The 23,787-nt window shown below is 45.0% G+C and overlaps 1 protein-coding gene across 4 annotated transcripts in view; it reads right to left on the reverse strand.

Annotated features, from left to right (window-relative positions):
* Positions 1 to 23,787, reverse strand: part of Csnk1d (casein kinase 1, delta) — a 33,642-nt gene that overhangs the window by 8,214 nt on the left and 1,641 nt on the right. For all 4 annotated transcript variants that reach the window (XM_011248663.3, XM_011248662.2, NM_139059.2 and 1 more), the window contains exons 2-8: positions 17,311 to 17,421; positions 7,899 to 8,047; positions 7,044 to 7,272; positions 6,455 to 6,625; positions 5,645 to 5,793; positions 3,101 to 3,272; positions 2,073 to 2,212 (exon numbers count right to left, since the gene is read on the reverse strand). In XM_011248663.3, coding sequence (XP_011246965.1) covers positions 2,073 to 2,212; positions 3,101 to 3,272; positions 5,645 to 5,793; positions 6,455 to 6,625; positions 7,044 to 7,272; positions 7,899 to 8,047; positions 17,311 to 17,421 — 1,121 coding nt within the window. The remainder of the gene's footprint in view (positions 1 to 2,072; positions 2,213 to 3,100; positions 3,273 to 5,644; positions 5,794 to 6,454; positions 6,626 to 7,043; positions 7,273 to 7,898; positions 8,048 to 17,310; positions 17,422 to 23,787) is intronic.

Raw genomic sequence — 23,787 nt, forward strand, 5'->3', positions numbered from 1 at the left:
GGTGCTCTCTAGTTCACAGTTCTAAGGAGACGCCATCACTCCTACCTGAACTCCAGCTCTCTAGGGAGAAGTTAATACTGGCCTGCCATGCCTGGAGGAACCCCAACTAGCCTTTAATTTTTAAAATATCAGAGCAGATGCTTGGCTGAGAGCCTAGAAAAGAGTATAGAGAGGGATGAATTGTTTGGAGAAAAGACACCATCTATAGTACAAGCACACTGATGCTGGTGGCACTATGTAATGAAAGGGACCCTCTTAAGGGTACCTGCCCTTTAGTGACAGCAAAACAACCCCAAAGGAGTAGCTGTGAAGACAAATGAGTACTCTGGAGACAACCACACACAACAGTCTCTAGAAAATCCCCAATATAACAGGAGAAATGAAGAAACTCCAGGAAGGAAGCCTCCCAACCAATGTTCAAGCCTGTTAATAGTTCTCCATGCAGAAACATAAGAGGCCAAGCAACCAGAGACTGATTTCTGAGGCCCAAGTTAGTCATGTGGAAGGAAGTGCTATTTTCTGACACTGTAAGGCCAAGGCAGCCATAGCCTTGGCAGGAAGAAGCTGGGCTGTATGTACCCTGTGTCTTCTTGATACCCACAGAACCTTCCTGATTCTTCCATTTTCCTCCTGGATCACAAACTACCAGATGCTTCATTTTCATACTGAACTAAAAACAAAACAAAAGCAAAAAAGCCCACCCCAGCTGTTAGTTCCTTAGTCTTTATCCAGCTACTGGCATAAAATATGTCTAAACCCAGCCAGGGTCCACCACACCACAAGCTGTAGATAAACAGGCAGAAGTGAACCATTTCCTAAAGTAAACACAATGATTTGCCTGAAAACAAAACAAAAACCAAAACCAGAAAAACACCCCAAAGAAAAACAACCTGGTAAGTCTTTCCCAGGGAGCTGAGCTTAAGGGGTGCACACCAAGGAATTCAATCTCCTCATCTCAAAACTCAAGGCCTAGAACTTAAGTCATCCCTCATTAAACTTCCTACATCTGTTGTCTTTTCAGGAGAAATTTATACAAAATCAGTAATTCCTGGTAAATTAAGAAATGCACAGGAACACATTTCAGCAGTCACGACTTTCATCAGACCAGTCTCAAGTATGGACAAGTCCAGGAAGCTCCAGGGATCTTACACTAACTCAATACATGCTCAGTCCTTCTCCACTCAAACACTGTAGAGGTCCCACAGTGAGCTACAGAGGTGTTGCCATACAAGTGTGCTTCAAAACAAGCTCTAAAAGGGCAGTGGTGCTTGCAAGAGCTTCCTCAAATTTATCCTTGACCCTAACCCCCCCATCAGTGGGAGACCCTACTTTAGAAAAGGAAGTGTAGTGTAGACTGCTGAAGGAAGCAGTGCTGAATGCAAAGGCTTGAGCAAGCACAGAGAGGAGGAGACGCAGATGTGGATGAGCGAGTATCTGTGAGGAAGAGGCCTGGGAACTAGTTCACACTACCCTACCTTCCCTGAGTACCTCCTTCCTGAGAGACAGACAGGGCAACAGAAGAGGACACCTTACAGCCTGGCACCTCTAAGGCTCAATCACTCACGGGAACCCTTCTTATGCAGCCAGTGCCTTTTCTGGTGTTCTAACGAGAGCCTGGCTAGCAAACACAAATCGAGTTATAAAAACCCAGTCGGTGTGCCAACGACAGACGTCTCCCCAACAAAAGGTACAAAGCAAACAGGTATATTTTGTCTTCACTGGTGGAGAAGGCGGCGGGGCAGGGATAGGGATGTCCCTTTGAGATCGAGCAGAAGAGAAAAAGCTTCACACAGAGTTCACAGCCCATTACAGTCCTAGCCAGGAAACAAACCCTTTAGAAACCCAGCAAGTCACAGGTTCCAATGGGTTAAATATCCACAAAAATAAGAAAAAATGTGGGAGGAAGAAAGGAAATACAGTCTTCACAAATGTCGCCCCACTCCTGACTATGAACCTGAAAAGATCAGTCCTTAAAGAAAGGCAGGGAGAGCCAGTGTCAGCACACAGTGACAAGGACATGCACCCCACACAGGTCTGGCGCAGCTAGGCCTCAGTGAGCTCTACATGCATACCTGTGAGGTGGACATGCGAGAGGTATCTTGTCGGCCCGTGAGATCAGATGAGGAGACGTTGACTGGGGCCCCACGGTGCAGCCGCATACTCACTTTCCGTTCTCGTTCCATGCCAGAGACAGGCCTCGGAGAGGTGTTGGCTGGAGAGGAAGAGAAAGCATAATTATTAAATACCCTTGGACCCACTAGATGGAGAGCGCTCAATGGCCGCAGGCACCTGCTTTTAGAAAGGACCCAGTTTGGGTTCCAGTATCACATGGTGGCTCACAACTATCGCTACCCCAGCTCCAGGAGATCTGATGCCTTCTTTTGACCTTCATGGGCACTGGGTACACAGGCAGCACATATACACACGAGAAAAACACCTACAATACGCCTAATTATCTAAAAACAAACAAACACAAAAAACTCATAAGCCTGTAGGCACAGCAGAAACTAATGACCCTAGCCAAGTACATATCCTGAATCTATTAACTGGCTCAGGGCTACACATAACCAACTCAAGTTCAAGTGCTCAGCAACTGAAACCTGATGGTAGCTGAATGCATTCTAAGGCCCTACATTTATCAATATAAAAGTCAGCCCCGAGTATTCAAAAGTTTGAGAAAATCTATGAGAGCTAGACTTTAAAAAAATTTACGTGTGTGGATGTTTTCCCTACACATCTCTGTACCATGTGCCCAAGGAATCCAGAAGAAAGTGTCAGTTCCCTTGGAACTAGAGAGACAGTGTAAAAACTGACATGTGGGTGTTAGGAAATAAACCCAAGTCCTCTACAAAAACCAGCTAGAGCTCTTAACCACTGAGCGAGCTCTCCAGCCCCATGAGCAACAACTTTCAGGGAAATTAACTTTAAAACAAGTCTTATAAAAGGGAAATTTCTTTCTTTTCTTTGAGACAATATCTCACTATGTAAACCAGGCTGGCCTTAACTGACTAATCCAGTCACATACTGGGATGGTTAGCAATTCATCAACACAGCAAACAGAGGTCCTAGTTTGGTGAAGCACAGTAAGAGGTGTGCTTACCCGTGTGTGAGGTAGGGGTAAGGGGCGTTGGGGGAGCCACTTCCTGGGTTCCCCGCAGACGGCCGGAAGCTGTAGAAGGGAGGCCACGAGTGGCTGGATTCCGGGAGTGTCTTAATCGTTCTTCTCGATCCCGGCGTTCCCGCTCAGCATCATCTGCAGCCCGGCTGGCACCCTGATGAGGAAAGATTAGAATAAACAGGAGGAAAATAGCCTTGGTGGTTTTTTAAAAGGCTAGAGAGATGGCTCAGCGGTTAAGAGCACTGACTGCTCTTCCAGAGGTCCTGAGTTCAATTCCTGGTAACCACATGGTGGCTCACAACCATCTGTAATGGAAATCAACGCTGATATGTCTCAAGACAGCTACAGTATACTCATATAAGTAAAATAAATAAATTAAACAAAACAAAACAAAACAAAAGGAGAAGAGAAGAGTGCCCTTTGAAGTCTCCTACAGCAGGCAGCGACACCAGAAAGTCCATGCTCTCACAGGAATGATGCCTGCACAGTACCAGGAAGGCCATAGTCCCTCTGCACTCTCCACCATACTAGAACTCACAGGTACAACCTGCCACCTTAATCCCTACCTATCAGTGTTGGCATGTGAATGCATTAGAGAAAGGAAAGAAGACTGCCTAAGACCGGGAGTAGAGCAAGGCAGAGTTCAGACGCCATGGCAATGCCAGCCTTTCTACATACAGGCCAATGGTAAGGACAAGAGTCAGATTTCCCCTGGAGCAGAAATCAGAGTCAATGTATCATTCTTACCGCTGTGACACAGAAGGCACCTGCAAGCACTTCCCTGTGCTGCCTGTTTAATAATTAGACTTAGCTGTCTCTTGAACCCCCACCATAGCAGAAGGTCTAGGCATCTTGTGAGCCAGCTCACCCCCTAGGGTCATCTTCCAAGCCCTGGTTGATCAACATCCACACAAGCAGCACTAGGCCCACGTACTTCTAGTTCACAGTGCCCTGCCCCTGTGAGTTGACACGGCGCAGCTGACAAGGCCCTTGGTGCGCACACAGAGGACACAGTTCTTGCTGCTCCTCTGACTAGATACATTACCTACAAAGACTCTAATCTCTACTTCAAATTACAAAACAATTCTCCACTGAAACAGGTCTTGTTTTGTGCCCAAGACTGGCTTCAAGCTAATAACCAGCCTCCCAAGTGCTAGAATTAATTAGAAAGGTGTACAATTGTGCTTGGCTCAGAAATGTATTTTATTTTCCTCTATTTTATTGAGTCTCAATTTGTAGCCCTGGCTGGCTTGGAACTCACTATATAGAGCACGCTGGTATCAAACTATCAAAGAGACCTGCCTGCCTTTGCCCTTCTGAGTGCTGAAATTAAAGGTGTGAGCCATCATGCCCAGTCCAAAAATTTTTAATGGAAATAGACATGCAAGTTTCACAAAGCCTTTAAAGTTAGCAGCAGCACCGCCTGGATGATTACAGGGTTGGTCACCTCAGACAGAACACCAGGCACTTTACCCAGAGGCTCTTCTGAGGTTTATGAGGTATACACTAGATCTGCGATGGGGGTAGGGGTGCTGGAGGAGGAGGGGGGACAGGGCTTAAGATACCACCAGCTTCCTGCCAGCCCAGACCATCATGCCATGCCACCACAGGTAGCTGAATTCACAAGTTCTTATAGTAACTGGAATAATCTAAGGTGGACATGGGGACAGCAGTACTTGTAGCACCTGGAAAGCCAAAGTTCAGTGATTGAGAACCCTTGCCTCCCTTACAGAGGGTCTGAGTTTGCTTCCCAGTACCCACAGAGGCTCACACTAGCTTCTAACTCCAGTTTCTGGGGATCCGACCTCCTCTTCTGACCTTGACAGCACAGGCATACACATTGTTTACATATATACATGCAGACATACTTACACACACACACTCTCTTTCTTACACACACAAAGGCTAACCCTAAAAAAATAAATTCTCTCAGAAGTAGCTTTATTCCTTAAAAATTAAAGAAAGGAGGAAAATATAGGAAGGACAGCAGGCAAGCCTTTCAACTAAGAACTAAGGAGGACTTACCAATCCAGAAGGAGCTGACTCTGAGCAGACCTTCACCACAGCTTCCTGGGCTTCTTATTATGCACATCCATAAATGCCAGAGATTGTTTTAATTTAGTGTTTTGGTTGCATTAAGTAAATGCACTACCGGCGTGCAGTAACCACAGAAGCCAGAAGAGGGTATGAAGGGGAATTGGATCCCCTAGTTGTCCTGAGAAATGAACCCATGTCCTTTGGAAAAGCAGCAAGTGGCTTTAACTACTGTGTCATCTCTCCAGCCCCATTTGCTATAGAAGTTTTTGCCTTATCCAGCATCTTCCTTCTCAGTACTCTGAACCCACAGGCAAAGTGATCTGTAGGCCAAAGTTCTACCAGTGTGTTTGGCTTTCACAACTCTACTGTGACTTGCAAACCCGAGTCTTGCAGACAGCAAAGCTTTACATACAGACCCAGCCCAGCCACCAGCGCCAGTGTCCTGAGGACCAGGCTGTTGTCATTTCATGCTCTAACAATTCCACTTACAAATTTGAGCATGTTCCAGTCGAACACATAGTCGTAGGAGAAGCCTTGGCGATGGAACAGATTTCTGAAGAGCTGTCTCAGGTAGGAGTAGTCAGGTTTGTCATCAAAACGTAAGGAACGGCAGAAATTCAGGTATGTGGCAAATTCAGCTAAAGAAACAAGAAACTCAAAGCTAGCCTGGAGCTACCAGCTGTGGCCAAGTTCATCCAGTTCACCTCCCACATGCCATACACTAAAGACACTAGAGACACAATCTGAAGACTAGTCATATCTGGCCTTTGGGAGACTGTTTGAAAAATAAATTCAGCATCTAAGTAGAGGTACAGCTCAATGGTAGAATCTTGCAAAGCTTACACAGAACATGTGAGGCCTTGGATTCCATATCCAGCACCTTCCACATCCCCTAAACAGTCAAGACTACAGAGCAAAATTTAGTTATTTCGAGCATTCTCATCCCAGGAGCATTAACTAGGAAAATAGCTCTGGGAGGTAGAAGAGGTAAAGACAGCCAGTTTTAGATGTACTTAGGCCTCCCGGCCATAGGGGTCATTTCCCAAGGCCCAGTCCTGCCTCGTTCCAGTCTCTCCTGGGCAAAAGTGCTTAGGGACTGGGAGTGGGATGATGTGGTGTAGTGGCAGGTCCCCACTGCCATCTTCATATGTAAGTACCCACTTCATCTAACTCTTCTCAGAAGGTGAGCGTATCTGACAGCACAGCCAGAGGCTCTTCATACAAGCGTCTAGTTAACCCTGAGACAGGCGGCTGCTGGATGCTCCAGCAAATTCTGCAGCAAGGATGTGAGGGACTCACAAGGATAGCCCTTGCACAGCACTTCAATGGGAGTGGACATCTTCTTCTCACTGATCCTCTCATACTTCTGCCTCTTGGTGGCGGCCTTCAGCCCCTGCCAGGGGAGAGAGCCCAGGTTGAAGTACATCAGCACGTACCCCAGAGACTCCAAGTCATCCCTTCGAGATTGTTCTGGAAAAAAAAAGGAAACTATGTCAGGGATGGCATATGTGTCTGTGTGTGTAAAATCAACTCCTGGCAAACAAAAAATTAGAAATAAATTTCAAAAATAACAGAAAAACATATTTGCAGAATTATGTCACCAGCTGTACCTTACATGTGTTAAAGAAACCTTCCTAACACTTCAGGGAGCAACATCAACATCTTGAAGAACTGCTGGAGAAGCCAGCTTCTGCCTATCCCACTGCACCAGGCAATACAGAGACTCCAGCAGTTGCTCAATTCTGCTTGTCCGTTACCAAGGTTGGCTGACAGCCTCCACATCTCTCATCACTTAGGCTGCTATGTAAAATGGACTTTGCCTAAACCAAGGGATGGACATGCTAAAGGTACACGAAGTCAAGTGATCCGTCTCTACGTCAGGGCTCACCAATGCCAAGGTGCGTGTTGATGGAGGCATAGCGTGCTGTCCCTGTGAGGTTCTTGTTCTCTCGATAGGGGATATGCTGGTGGGTGCGTGCATCCCGATACTTCTTGGCCAGCCCAAAGTCAATGATGTAGACCAGGTTGCCTTTCTTTCCCAGCCCCATGAGGAAGTTATCTGGCTTCACATCTCGGTGGATAAAATTCTTCGAATGAATGTACTCAATACGACTTATCTACAGAGAAACAAAGGTAAGACTGAATCCCATAGTGGATCATGCTAGGAAAGGAGGCTGACTGACAGTGAGGCTCACATCACACATTCTCTACGTGCTGAGAGCACAGTGACTTCAGTTAAGGTGGTCTTCTCTCGAAGTGTCTTCAGCTCTCTGTCCCCCCCACAGGCCCAGACACTTTTTTCTCTTTAAGTTCCCAGAGGAATAGGTAAACGAGCAAGCTGACGGGACAACCTACTGCTAGGAAATGGTTCACGTCAGATGGACTCTGTATGAGTCATAAGCAAGAACATCCATGGAAACCATCCAAGAGTTGCTACCAGTCAAATGCGGGCTCCCTGAGAGAACTGAAGTCCATTCAATATGGATGCACCCTGGGTGCTTTCTAAGTCAATCATCTCGAGGCCAAGGTTAAACAAACTCCCCTTTCTATGCACAGATGGGTATAATAATTGAGAAATGGCAACCTAGTAAGTGATCTAGTTTTCTGAGATGGGGTAAACATCTGTCTACCTCTGCCTCCTGAGTGCTGGGATTACAAGTCACCACTGCCAATGTAACCCAGTAATTTACTCTAGCAAGCCAGCAGCACATGCCAAGTGCACTTCAGGAAAAGGGGTGCTTACCATTTGGTCAGCAAGCAACAGAACAGTTTTGAGACTAAACTTCCTTGAACAGAAGTTGAACAGGTCTTCCAGGCTGGGTCCCAGTAGCTCCATCACCATGACATTGTAGTCCCCCTCAGCCCCACACCATCTGATGGTAGGGATGCCCACTGGAAGAGAAACCAAACACAGCACTTCAACCCACGCTATTGCATCATCTCACCTCTATTCAACACGACACAGGTGTTTAGCAGGTTATGTCTGTGGTGTTCAAGGGGCTCAGATGATATTGGCAATTTCTGCCCTCAAGTACGCCCACTTGTCATTAAGCAGGATACGGTAACATGACATAGAGCAAACTGACAAGAGTCAAACAAGCAGTGGCAGCAAGCGAAATAGTTAAATTTTATAACATCACCATCCATGGGGAATAATAAATATGTGAGATAAGACAGGTCCAGAGAAGCCAGCTAGAAGCCACAGTTGCACCAGTCCAGTGAGGCTGGAAGCTAACCCTGAGGAACTGAAGACAAAGACAACTACCATGGGCTGTAGAAGAGAGAAAAGGTCCCCCCCCCCAATACTGATGGGCAGAAACTCAAACACACCAACTGGTAGGAGAGAGAATAAAAACACCAGGACAAAGCCAACAGAAAGAAACCAGCCAGGTATGGTGCTACGCTTGCGAGGTGGAGCTCGAGGATCAGGATGCTCACGCCTTGGACTATATACTAAGACTCTGGGTAAAAGAAAACAACAGCAATCACACCACCAAACAATGCAGAATGAGGGAAGGAACTGAAGGATGCCTTCAAGATGTTAGATCTGAAAACAAAGCACTACTTTTGAAAAATGGGTCAAAGACCAAATATTTTCTCTAAGAGCACACACAACAGACAGCCACAAAAAGACGGTTAGAAAAAAGCTGAGAACGCTGCTTGCTCGTGAGCACTGTCAGGAACGAGGATGCACAGAGCAGCTTTGTCCAAGCTCTGTCCAATGCTCTGTCCAAGTCCAAGAGCAAGCAGTGCAGAGAGGCTTTACAAGAATGATGCCCTGTGCTTTCCTCTGCCTGCCAGAGCACGTGGTCTAGTGAGTGCCACCTCTGCTACTGGCTCTTACCATACACATTCCATTTTTGGTGTTGTTATGAGCCTGAGGTCTCTCTTCCCTTCCAGGTAAAACGCTTAGTGGAGCTTCATTGTAAGTTTAGATGTTTGCAGTGAGATCCTACCATTTGAAAAATTTAAAAGTTCCATTATCTCCAAGTATTTTATATCTTATTGAGAACTTGTATGACAAATATCTAAACATAAAAGTAATTGAGACTGGGAACCTAGTATATATATTCCTGATAGTATCTTCTACATCCCATTTACCTTATGTGACCTGTGCTCTCCAGATACTCAGCGTTCAGCCCTACCTCGTGTGCTATGTAACATTTCTTCCAACCAGCACTCCACAATGGGTAACAACCTGTCATTTCAATGGTGATTTGAAAGAAAATGGCCCCCATAGGCCCACAATGAGTGCCACTATTAGGTATGGCTTTGTTGTCTCAGATGATCAGGCCAGACACAGGCCCTTGTTCCCCACCTGTCTCTCTTCCTGCTGTCAGCCAATCCCAGCTGTCGACCTCTCCAGCACCATGTCTGCCTGAATGCTGCCATGCTTCTCACCACCACAACAGTGGACTAAACCTCAACTGTAAGCCAGCCACAGTTAAATGCTTTCCTCCATAAGAGTTGTGAGGTCATCGTGTCACCTCACAGCAACAGAAACTAAGACAGATGGTTTAGGTTTGCTTTTCTTATTATAAATGGCACTGAAGTATGTTCTTATTTATGTATGTCCACTGTAATACATGCAATCCTTTACCTCTGACTATATACCTAGAACACATTTGCTGTGGTGTCGAGGTGCACATTATTTGACTACACAAGCCATGACAACATTAGAAGCTTTCTAGATGGGTAAGTCGACTGACACGGAGCAGCAGGAGCAAGGCCCTGCTCCTGCTCAGAACTGTCAATTCCCTACTTGTACCTAGAGTGGGAAATGAACCTTTGACCTCAGGATGTGTCTTTTATGAAGAGAACAACCACACCTGTTATCTTCTCTGAAATCCTCGAGCATTCCTTGACAGTATTTTTTCTATAACGATACAACCTTCCTATTTATTACAGGATCAGAAAAACGATTTTGTGGTTTTGTGTGAGGCAAGTATCTTTTTGTGGTGAATAATAATGTCAGCATTTTTTTCCTCTTGAGATATGGTCTTCCTAACATATCCAGTCTGGGCTGGAGTTAGATTCTTCTGCTGTCTCTCAAGTGCGACATGGACATGCCTGTCCTGCGTGCTTTTAGCATTTTTCTCTATGAAATTATTCCTGACCCTAGATCCCATTATTATCCTATAAAAGTGTCAAAGTGCAACGCTACATACTGAGACTTTGTCTTAACAGTAACAACAAGTGTTTACGTGCAGAAGTCACTTTTGCTTCTAGCAGTGCTACAATAAGAGACTCAATTCACTCCAGTACTAATGTAACTCAAGAGAAGATGGTGCTCAGAAAGATGCTGCTGATGCCTGAACGACCCCCCCACCACATGCCCAAGTGTCACCATAAAAAACATAACTAAAAAGACCAATGGAACTTGACTTTAGCCCAGAAAGAATGTGTATGACAGAAATACCCAATACACAGGGGTAAGATCTCAACGTTGGCACCAAAAGTTGGGAGATATATTGTAAAAGCATGGAGAAACGGGCTCACATATTACAGCAGGAAGAGAAGGGCCTTAAAAATTAGAATGAAATATATGCCAAGGGGCTCTCATTCCAGCTACTTAGGAAACTGAGGCAAGAAGATCACAAGTTCAAAGCTTGTTAGGACTACAGAGTGAGTTCTAGACCAGCCTGGGCAACTTATTGAAATCATGTTTCAAAATAGAAACAAAAAAGTGATAGGGACAAACCTCAGTAGTGGAGGGGTTGCCTAGCATGTGAGAGACTCAGATTAAAACACAATAATGCAAAAGAAAACGTTCTTATTAAACAGAACTAAATTCCATGTCAAGAAAGTTAAGGAAAGACACACACACACACACACACACACACACACACACTCTCTAACAATAAAAGTTGAAAACTCTAAGCGGAAAAAAAACCCAAGCAGATTAAGCATTGTAAAGACCAATGAACTCCAAAATCTGTAGAAGAAACGGCTAAAGCAGAGCAAAAGTCAACCGGAGTGCCCTGTGCACTGCTCAGCAGGCTCACACCATCATGGAAAAGACAAAGTGAAGCAAGCAGACATCTGAAAACAGATCCAGACTCAGCTTAATGAAGACAGGTGTGAGAACATGGAGATTATGACATCAGTGCACAACAAACTGCCCAGACAGGTGGTGTTCCTTCTCAGCCGTCCTGCAAAGAGCTCCTTCTAAGAGGGCAAGAGTGTCAGGGGAGCCCCTTATCCACACAGTCTCACTAATAGCTCTGGGAGCTACTACTGCTTAGATGCAGTCTTCTCTGAAGAAAACCACAGCTATATTCACAGCAGGTCCTACCGTGGACCTGACAGCTGTTATTCTCTCTCCAATGTGCACTAATACACTGCTGTCATTTGTTTTTAAGCCCTGTCTCAGAGCTGGCCAGGAGGCATGCCTTTTTACGTGTCCCCACATGGTCCAATTTCCCGCTCCAGTCCTAGAACTGGCCACTGCAAGTAGTTCGGACATCTCTCATGTGGAAGTACACTGTGAGAGCTTGGGACCAGGCCGTGCCCACAATCACACAACTTTAATCTTCACAGTTCTGCAGCAAGTAGTGAAATGTTCAGGCAACTGCTGCTCTTCTTCATGAGCACTGTCGTTAATCTTGGCTTTTCACTTTCCTCTCTAAAGTCTAGCAACCCTGTTCTCTAAGAGCCACTGGACAGGATTTACACAGGTTCAAATCACACGCAACCCCAACACTGAGAAGGTAAGCAGACATGAAGTCCATCCCTATCCAAGGAGCTATTTGCAATTGATACTTGCAGGGAAAGTTGAAACCAGTTCTCTCCAATTCAGTGTCACTGGGTATGTGTATCAACCACTCTCTCCAAGGACAGGCCACATGTCCAGAAAATTAGCCAACAACAACAAAAGGCTACAACTTTTTCCTCTATGTGCTTTTTGTTTTGTCTTATTTCCCTTATTAGAGTTTTCCCTGTGTTTTTGTTCTTTGAAAGAGGAAAATATGAAGTTGGGTTGTTAGGGAGATGGGAAGGATAACAATATAACCAAAATGTATTCGTGTGTGTGTGTGTGTGTGTGTGTGTGTGTGTGTGTGCGCGCGCGCGTGCATGTGTACACAGAGCTGGAGGGAAGGCTCAGAAGTTAGGAGCCCTTGGTTGCTCTTGCAGAAGACACAGATTTGATTCCTAGCATTCACACAGTGGCTCATAATTATGCACATCTAATTCCAGTTCCAGGGGATTCAACACTGACTTCCGAAGGCAGCAGCATTCATGTGATACACACACACACACACAAAGGCAAACACATACATACAGTTTTTTTTTTTTTAAATACAGAAAGACCCTGACTCAAAAAGAAGTTGGGGAGAGAAGGAAGTTTTGACTGGAATTTCACTTAACATTAAAACTATAAGAGAACTAAACTAACACTGAGCCTTTTAACTTTCTGCACTGAGTACAGTTAACTTGTCCATCTGAGAATTTGTTCCTAAACACCCCATGTGCTTCCTATTTTGTTACTGTAAATGTCTTCTTGTTGTTGTTTGAGACAAGGTTTCCATGTTAACAGCCCTGGCTGTCCTGGAACTTGATCTGTAGAGATCCAACTGCCCCTGCCTCCCAGGCACTGGGATCTAAGGTGTGTGCCACTACCATCTGGCTATAAAGGGTATTTTAAAAACATTTTGTGATAACATTTAAGGTATATGCTACCATAAGTGATATTTTTAAATTACATTTTGCAAGTAGTTTTGTTGAATTAAACTGGCCATATTTTAAATGTTTAATCTGAATGTATATGTATGTACATGTTTGTGCCACATTGCGTACATAAGACATCTTTTTAGGAATTTGTTTGAGACAGTCTCTCTTGGTTTCTGCTGCTGGCCTGTGCACTCCAGCAGATCTATCGGGCCCGTGAGCTTCTGGGTGATTTTCCCATTTCCACCTTCCATATTCCAACCCACTGAGCTAACTCCCCAGCCCTACTGACGGTATTTTGATCTTAAGCTAAATAAACTTTTAATTTTTTTCTATGTTTATTCTAGGAGATTCTATCATACACAAACAAGTTCCAGGACTATGACTGCATTACATAACATCAAACTGCTCTTTAGGAGGGGTGTATCATGGCTGGTGGTATATGTGATAGATGGCACCACCTTCCTTTTCAATGGGGAACAATAGTTTTGTTATTCCATGGCATTGGTGACTGGATAAAATACTGCCATTTGTAAAGGATTCCTAAGCTCACAGATTCCCTGGCTGGAAAAGATGCAGAGTCTCATCTGTGGTTTACTTTACCCTCAGCAAACTACCAGAAACTAACTACTGGTGAAGCCTAGGAAGAAGGTAACTATAAAACCAATGAGAAGGCTCCTGCTAATGCAGAATGAAGACCCTTCCGCAACATGTTCACTGATACTCTGAAGCCAGGAATCTCATACTAGTAGGATTCAGAATCCAAAGTAGACCTGGGAAGCGCTGCCAGTGGTTTAAGGAAACCCTGACTATGGTCTGTGCTGGGACTTGGGAATGAAAGAGTTGCTCCCACTGCCGTTCACAGTTGTAAACATGGGTTCTCTACCCTTGTGGCGTCTAAGATGCCAAAATAAGCGACTGGGCCAGACACTAGAAGACACAAGTACTAGGCAAGGGCTTTCCATTATGATTTCACAAGTATTTCAATGGCAATGTGGGTACTCAGAATTAATTCAAAAGAAAACTCATTACATTTTCAGCAATTTTTAAGATTAAGCCTGTCAAATATTACGAGTAATGTTGTGTCTCTTGTAGGAGGACAGCAGATAACAGCAACAGGCCGGGGTCTAGGTCACTGGGAGAATGCTGACCTAGCACAGGCAAGGGTGGGGCTTCATCCTAGCACTACTCCACAACAAACACCTCCTAAATCACGGCATACAGACTGTGTAAGCGAGGGCCACGGGAGATCAACTAGGGGGACTAGGCAGGCACATGTCTTCACAAGGGAGCACTGGACTTCCTCAAGGGAGCGCGGGGTCACAGGCATCTCTTAGTCCAATATCTAAGACTCTTTATTTGCTGCATGCTCTCCAATGATATCCAATAGTTTATGACTAATTATGTGCCAGGCACAGTGTCCCACAACATTAACCCCAACACTCATGAGTAGGAAGACTGAATTTGAAATCTTGATAAAAAGCAAAAGATAAAAATAAACATTGCTAGGCACGGTGGTTTATCAGAGAACTTGGGAGGCAGGGGAGGGAAGAATACCAGCCTGGCCTACAAAGTGAGCTCTGGTCCATCCAGGGCAAAAGAGAGAAAGAAGAATCAAACAAAACCAAGACAAAAATTCTTTGCTTACTTCCCTACCCAGATCCTATCACAAAGATCCATTTTCACTAACACAAAGTTAGCATTCATTTACCAAAAGCCTATGTGAGCTCATTAGCGTTCTTTGCTGAGGAGTTGCTGAAGGAGGGTGTGCTCTAGTGTACTTTGGATATATCAGGAATGGAACAAGCAGTTTAACAAGCTACCAGGTCTTATCTGGCAGCACCAGGTGTTGATAAAAAACTCAGTGTCTACTCAAGCTGTCCACTAACACCGAATTCTAGTTTATTTCTCGTATCTTACCTTTAATCTATTTTCCTGACTGGATTTTGGTCTGGTGAAGTGCCTGGGTCATAATCCTGAGGCTGAGTGTCCAGGTTTCAGTCTGTATCCTAGAGAAAGCCCACCATCTTGCCTTCTGTAGCACCCACTGCACAGTGACCACACAGAACCGCAAGCTGGCTTTTCGCCCAGCACGGCAGCTCTCAATCAGACACCGTGACACCACGGTCTCCCAGCGCTTCAGCCAATCATGCTTTCCTTCTTGGTTTTTTTTTTTTTTTTGCATAGCCAGAGCCAAGGTAAACAAGATCTAGACAACCAAAGCAGCACTTGTTCCTTTCAGAAGGCAGCAAAGTGACCTATACCACCTACATACAGAAAAACATGACACTTGTCAGGGAGCAATACCTTGTGGTTTCTGAGCAAAGTGCACCCCCCCCCCCCCATCTAGTCTCAGATAATTAAAAACTGCTGTAACTGTGCATCCTTTTCCTGTTTCCTAAAACAGAGACCTGCAGGACTACACAGTAAGTAGGCAGCAAGAGTAAAACCTGACCAAAGCCAGAACAATGTTCAAAGGCCAAGAAAGGCTGCCACCCACTTCTCAATCTTGTGTGGATTCCAGGCATCTAGAGAAGGGATATGGGCAAGTGATTAAGGGCCCACACAGTGAGTAATGCTACCCAGCAGTAGGTACCCTGCACTATCCACAACTTTATTCTCCAATCATAACCTGGGAGGGCAACTGACACAGTGCACAAAGAGCAGTAACCAGGGCTGGTGAGATGGCTCAGTGGGTAAGAGCACCCGACTGCTCTTCTGAAGGTCCAGAGTTCAAATCCCAGCAACCACATGGTGGCTCACAACCATCCGTAAGGAGATCTGACTCCCTCTTCTGGAGTGTCTGAAGACAGCTACAATGTACTTACATATAATAAATAAATAAATCTTTAAAAAAAAAAAAAAAAAAAAAAAAAGAGCAGTAACCATAGCACATGGCAGGGATGCTGGAACCTCGTGCCTCTCTGGAGCCCACTATGCTCCTTTCTGACCACTATCAGGCTGCAGCACCCTTAGGCACTCTAGGCTAGCACATTTTCAGAACTTATTATAACCCCTTCATGCATTAAGCTTAATTCTTATGCTGTTTTGTTCTACTCCACTTGTTACAAAAGCTAATGCCCTCACGAAGACTGTCCTACTGAGGATGTGCCAAAGGGCAGGCGTACAGGACTGGGACTCTGCTGACCTCTTTTTGAGAAAATAAAGTTAAAAATAAAACCCAACAAAACGGAAAAGGATAAAACAACAAAAGAACCAAAGAGCACATGAAACACATACAGATGCAGAGACACACAGAGAACTCCCAATTAACACACAACACCAGAAACCATAAAACATAAGCAAAAGATCTGACAGGAAAAGCAAAAGAAAAAAGAACAAAAATGTCCAAACAAATCATTATGAGACAAGGAACCCAAAAATGCCATTGAGTTCATGCTGTCTTGTTCATCTACTGCTGGGCATGACATTTATCCTTAAGAGTGGCTTGTTTTGTATAACTGGTGATACTCTGTTGGAGATAGCTTCTGGTTTAGGGATGGTCGCTTGTGTCTACTTCCTCTCTTGGGGCTGGGAACCCATCTGGATTAGGCCCATAGACAGTCTCTGTGAGTTCATATGTGCACCAGCCCTATGTTTGGAAGGTATGTGTGGATGTCACCAGGTATTGTTCATCTACCTATGGCCTCCTTTGATTCTATACCCAGGATAGGATACAATGGACATTAAGGGAATACAATGGCCACTAAGATGGACACACAATGGCATGCAGCTACTGCCTTAGACATTTTGTTAGAGAAAGTTGGTTTCCAGGAGAGGTAGAATTAAATTGCTTTTGCTGAGGGAGGGCAACAAAACATCAAACCAACAGTTTCCCTTTTCCTGCTGAGGCCAATAAAGAGTCTGTCACATGGTGGGGGGGTCACATGGTCACATGGTGGGGGGCTCTCCTCCCTATTCCAACTATCACAGCACCACAGAGGCTTCTGTGGTTTGTTTGTTTGTTTGTTTTTCAGATACAAATCCTGTCACAAGCAGGCTCCTATCCTAGGAGGTGGGGTTGGGTCTCATGGTCTTGAAAGCCTCAAATTAGAGCTCCTGTTTCATCAGGCAAACTACTTAGTACTCCAAGGTCTTGCAGTAAAGTTTTACAGAACTGAGAACAGTGACTTAGCTGGGAGTCAGAGAAGTTATGTTCAAAACTCCTATCCAAGAGAAAACTGAAACTTCAGAGTTTTATGAGACTACCCTCAAGTTCTAAGGAAAGCATGTGACCCAGAAGAAGCCAGCTAGCAGGAAGCACTGTGCTGTGACAAGGAGCACCATGTTTACTTTGAAATTTACACAAAATCCATCTTTCAAAGACATTATCATTTAATGGGAAGCTAATAGGGGGAGCTCTTAAGCAAAGCCCATTAAGTCTGCTTCCTCTGGGGTGTGAGGTCTGCTCTATCTGTAGGCGATGTATCTGTAAGCTATGTATCATCTGTAGGCTATGGTAGACATGAACTGAACATGAACCTTACCTCCTCCCTGCATCATTTTGTAGATCTTGCTCTCAATGTGGAGCTGAGGATGTTTGGTTTTGACACATTCAAGCTTGATGGCAACTTCTTCTCCCGCAGCAATGTCCGTACCTTACAAACAAACAAAGTTACATATATTATTCTGTGTCTACCACATAACCCAAAGCTTTTGGGTTATTTGATATCCATTACATCTTTGTGAGGCAGGAACAGTGCTAGGGATGGAATCCAACACCCTTGCACATGGCCAAAACCATGCCACTGAACCACACCACACCCTACCCCTTATAGTACTGGCTTCCTAAGACGGACTAAATGATAGTGCTTTGTACTTCCTATTAAGAGAAGGTACTGCTGGCTGACCAACACACAAAAAAACTATCTTTATTCAAAAACATGTAAGAAAACATCTTTGACATTCTACCTTCCATTTTTACCTGTACCCATTGTACCCACCAGCTAGTCAATATAGCTGCAGGCCCCATTCCTTCTACCCACTCAGGGCTAACTAAGACAGAGAGCAATGGGATGCTTCTCTGTGACGGTTTGATAGGCCTTTTGGAGCGTGCCTGAGTCTCCCAAGAGGAGGACAGCTGAGTGTCCCCCTATTCTCTCTCCTCCCGATCTCAGGCCAGACAAGCCTGACGTCTACCCACACACCTCAACAGTTTCTCACCAGTGGTTCTAATGTGGACACAATCATCTCCAAACAAACTACCATAGGCTTAACAAAGACCCTCAACTAAACCAAGGGAAAACTCTCCACTCCTTTTTGTAGATCAGACTGGCCTTGAATTCAGACTGACCTACCTCTGTCTCTCAAATGCTAGGATTAAAGGCAGGTGCCACCCTCAGCCCCTTGGGGCCACAGAGTTTTTGTTAATTTGTGACGATGTTACGATAACTAGGGCTGTGGAATTTGGAGGTAAAGACGGTGTTATCTGTAAGCATCCCTTTCATGCTTTACTCTAAAAGCTCCCACATAAATGTTCCTCAGTCTACCTGGTCCAGGCTGCTTCGGAGTTTCCCTGCTTCTGCATGGTACATCCAGGACCTAACATTCCACACAGCCCTCTTCCTCGACAGGTTGTTTCTAAGTGGAAAGCAGTTCTATACTCCAAGGACTGTAGTTATTTGAAAAAGATTTGTACTTTTCTTTTCTTTTTTTTTTTTTAAATAGAGCCTGATACAACCAAGCATGACCAGGTTCTGTGCTGGGTAGAGAAGCTGTGGACTGAGAAGCCTGGCTAGCTCTCCGTGACTCAATCTCTTTGTTAACTGAGATGGGAGGGGTATGCAAGAGTTTCACAGGGAGCCGAGGAATGAGTCACTTAGGTGGCCTATAGGCATAGGGACAACCTAAAGCCAACAAATTGTGTCTGCTGCCACCCAAGAATCATAGACAAGTCATTTTGGTCTGTCAGATGGCTGGCTGCTCTGACCACACCTGGGCCAAAAGCCAATCTCCGATGCTGCAGATCTGTAAGAATAACAGGAATGCCACTGACATATCTAGGTGGAAGAACTTCACTTACTACTCCACAAGAAATCTTTGGGAACACTATAGTAAGAAGCAATATATCTTATTCTTCTTGCCTACAGTCAGGGCAGCTTATCCACTCACACAAGAAATGACTTCATCTAGAATGAATCTGCAGATGAAAAATGACCTCTGACTACTTTTAAGGACCTGGACTCTGAGCTGAACTTGCCAGCCAGGAGCTATGGTGACTCACTTCACCAGTTATGTCAGCAACTCCCTGAACCCCCAAAGCAGTACTCTCTGGGACACCATACCACCCTTGCCAAATGGCAGGTCCACAGGGACAAGACAAGTTGGGGCCAACCAGCCTAGCAGATCAGGACCTTCAGGAAGGTGGAAATGCCTCTAGCTTTACTCTTCTGTGGCTCCTATAGCTCATGCCATGACAAATCACTCCTGCAGTACTCTCAGCCTTGGGGACAAATGACCAATGACAACTCCAAAACATAATGTGAATTACACCACCATTCGACACCATTTTCTCCCTACCTCTACCCCCCCCCCAACCTTTTTTTCCCTCTCTCTCCAAGAAAGTTTCTGTGTAGCTCTGGCTATCCTTGAACTCAGAGATCTGCCTGCCTCTTCAGGGATTAAAGGTGTGAGCCACTATCGCCTTTCTTAATAACATTTTTTTTTTCATTCAGCCAATGACATAAACTAATGAATTACATCTCTTCATGAAGCCAAGGCCATATACTATGTCACACTGACTGTCTGTCTGTCTGTCTGTCTGTCTGTCTCACACACACACACACACACACACACACACACACACACACACACACACACACACAGAGCCTGCAGGACCTATTAAGAGGGTTGTACTGAGTCTGATAGGAGAGTAACAGATGAACAGAGGACATACACACTTGAGAGGACAGCACAAGGCCTACTCCAGGGACTGTGTCACCTGTGTAGAAAGACTATGCAGCTCCAAGTTCTGTCTGTCTTACAGGTGCCATTGCAGACTCACTGGTTTGTAGCCCTGTATTTCTGTCCTATCAGCCCAGTGGGCCACATCTCCTGAGCCCCATTAGCATGCTAATCTAGTCCAGACCATACACCCATACACTGCTCCTGAGACAAACACAGAAGGACCTAGGAACTCTGGTAGTGACTTAACACTACTACCAGGTTCTCTACCATATATAAGTCTGATAAATGCTACCAGAAGGGACACTAGTACCTAAAAGATGTCACTGTAACCAGGGGTTCAGATGCAGAACAGATAGAAACATTTACTTGGAAGCCCTAAGGTTGAGCAGTTCAAAGGTTACATGAACCTAACCCAGCACATCACACTGTCTAGGGCAGGAAGAGAACACTGAGCGACAAGCCCAAATGCTGGTCACTCTCATAAGGATCTAGCTTTTCTGGACTGGAGATGACCCAGTAGTTAAGAGAGTACTGGCTGCTTTTCCAGACCTGGACTTATTTCCCAGTATCCACAAAGCAGTCAACACCTGTCTTATAACTCTAAACAGGAGATTAGACATTCTTGTCAGGCTTCCTCAGGCACTGTAAGTACGGTGGTACACAGACATGTAAGCAGGCAAAACATATCAAAAAAATAAAAAATAAAAAGCCAACAACAACAAAAACAGCTGGGCAGTGGTGGCGTATGTCTTCACTTGGGAGGCAGAGGCAGGTGGATCTCTTGAGTTTGAGGCCAGCCTGGATTACACAGAGAGTTCCAAGACAGCCAGGACTATGTTTTGAAAAACTGAAAAAAGAAAATAAAGGAGATTTACTCAATATAGTCACATTGGGCAGAACAACACAAAGGAATATAGTGACTCCCCTGTCCCCATCACTCAGTACTGACTTCAAAGAAGTTCAAAGCTGCCCTAGGGTTTTGACTATATAGGATATCTACAAACATGGTGGGCATGTGAGGCCCAGGGTGGACCCTCCTTCAACTTCAAGCACAGGGCAAGAAGCAGGCAAAAATCAAGTTGTGGATCCACCATTACTGTCACAGTTCTAGATCTGTCCTGTAAGGTAGTCACACAAGCCGTCAGAACTATGTGAACTCTTTCTGTACATTCAGTTCCTTTTTGGGTGGTACCAGATGTCAGCCTTGACTTTTCCCCAACAACAGGTAAATTTAATTCTTTGATGTCTGGCACAGTAGGTAACACACTACCCCAGCCCAAGGACCAGAGTTTAGATCCCTAGTACCTATTTAAATTCCAGGTAAGTGTGGCAGCCCACTTGTCACCCCCAAATGCAGGAAGCACAGACTGGATTTCTGGTTTCAAGTGAGAGAGCTTGCCTCAGTACGTAGAGAGGGGCTGAGAAGCCACAGATGTCAGCTTCTGACTTCCACATGTATGTGCACCCTATGTACACACGTACCCACATGTAAACACACATGCATGTAGGCAGAACACATGCATACACAAATTTTCTTACAAGACATCCTTCCTGTTGAAGGCCATTGTGAGATCGGAAGTACCACTCTCATTAACCACCAGTGTTCAGAAGCCATTCAAGGTTATGAGGAGAAAAACCAGATGAAAATGCCACTAAGTTTTAACTCCCAAGGGATGCTTAGGCACATCATGAAATCTGACTGCACTGTCAGCTGAGGTGCAGAGAAATCAGAATAATGGGTAAGGAACAAATTAATACAGTGGACAGGAAACTCCCATTTTACCTATGACATCCACAGCCTTTACTGCTTGCTTCCAGAGGAGAAATAAGGATGAAAGCAGCTGCCAAAAACAGTAGGTAGCTAATGCTTGTCTTGCCTCTCTTGCACTTTGTAGGTTGGTCCTACACTGTTTCAATGAACAGACTCACTTACTTCTTAACACCAGACAACTTGGACCCCAGCCTAGCCCACACTGCAAACTCTTCCTGAAGTTACCCATGCCTCCTTTGGGCTGGGAACAAACTTGACTTAAGAGTATAATCTCTGTCTTAAAATGTTATCTAGAAGAGACTGGAGAGATGGCTCAGCAGTTAAGAGCACTGGCTGCACATTAACAGTCTCTAACTCCAGTTCCAGGGGCTTCTACACCCTCTTTTGGCCTCCAAGGGCACTGCATACATGCAGCCTGCAGACAAAAAATTTATATAAAATTAAAAAACAAAAGTTATCAAGTGGCACAGTACTAGCAAAAGGGCTTTCTACTGGCTCCCAACGCGTCAGAAACATCAGTTCCAAAACAACACACACTGGGGTGAGGTTAGGACAGAGAGGCTGCTCAACTCAGCAAACGCTTCTGTCCAGGGGTCATCTACAGATATGTGGGCAGTGGCACATTCTACATCTGACTGTCTTGGACAAAGACTGAGATTGGGTTTTCTAAAACCTGGGCAATCAAGAAACAGACGCAAGATGCCAGTGACCTCTAAAGAGGTAGTTTTAGAGAAGACACAAGCAACAACATGACAGGCCACTAGACTTTCTTTCCTCCTGTCTGGTGGCACAGCAGGCCACCAGGGAAGGCATAAGCACAGGTTTAATTACTTATGACCACAGTTTTACATATTTCTATGTAAAAATGTCTCAGGGTGAAATATACCCCCCCAACTCCCAGGCTTAAAAAAGGGAGAACCCCACTGGAAGAATAAAGTACTTTATGTGGAGTACCTAAGTGGGAGAGTTAGGAATATGTTTCAACTGCACTTGCACCAGAACCCATGTCACACAGACTTCAAGATGAGGATCCAACTCCACTCATGCTCACACGGCTCCTGACCTACTGTATGTACGGGTGAGCCAATCCACCCACTGTCTTCGGGTCCTGTCTCCAAACCGTCCTGCAGACCTGCTTTCCTAGCCTATCTTATTCTGAGTCACTCATTTCACATTCAGTTCCCCAAAGGGGTATCTTGAAAGGACAGTAGGGCTGAGAGCTAAGCAGAGAAAGACTGGCAGTGCTTAATCCCCTGACAAAAGGCACACTGTAGGCCTAGCATGTTGGCACTCAGAAGGCAGATCTCTGAGTTCAAGGCCAGCCAGGGCTACATAGTGAGACCATGTCTTAAACAAAACAACAACAACAAAACTCACACCATGACAGACAGATAAGCCAGTGATTCTAACCCTAGGATCCAGTGCCCATCTTGGAGCACAACAGAGGAGTCACCAAATTAAACCTTTCTGGAAAAGGTTAGTTCATGTGATCAAACGCTGTGCCCAGCCTGTGTCTAAGCCAGCCCCCAACCACCCACTTGTGGAAGACCCTGAGCAGGATATGCATCTGCGGGTTCAAAACAGTCTTTCAGCCTTTGTCTTGTCCCTCATATCCTGCCCCATGCTCTGGATGGAGGTGGGGAACCAGGTGGGGCAGTAGAGATGTGACTAAGTAAACTGCAACCCCAGACACAGCTTGCACTCTCCTGGAGAAAGGTTCCCATCTCTGAATGACACATGACTACCATAGCACAACTGGTTGTTATAATCAATCTTCAGAAAGCACAAAACCTTTTGGCAAGATCTCAGGGAACAAAAAGTTTCAAAATACCTATTTTCTGATGCCCATGAAAGGGTGGCTAATGGATTGGTTTTCAGTCTAGCTCCTATATCCTGAGGTTAAACTTCTGCCAAAATCTATTGTTCTATAAATACGCCAAACAGCTCCAATTTACCCAGCACTTTGACTCCCAAACATTGCCGAGAAGGCATCTGGCTCTCTACTTGGTTATAAATATTTAAATAAGCAAATCCTAAGTATCTCTAAAGCATATTTTACTCATCAGACCACTCTGGCAAGAAGTTCGGATTCAAAGGCACTCATGTGGCACATAGCAGGCTTACCCTGTATGCTAACCAGGCACCATAAATACTTCTGAACTACCCAAATGGGCCAGCTGTTCACCCCACACCACCAGCTATCAAGGTCCTGTGAGGAGTCAGAGTGCAAGTTCATAAGCTTGGGAAGACTAGAAGGCCGGCCCAAAGCACAGCTTCTTCCTGACTC

The sequence above is a fragment of the Mus musculus genome, chromosome 11, assembly GCF_000001635.26.
Source record: "Mus musculus strain C57BL/6J chromosome 11, GRCm38.p6 C57BL/6J".
Lineage (NCBI taxonomy): Eukaryota > Metazoa > Chordata > Mammalia > Rodentia > Muridae > Mus > Mus musculus.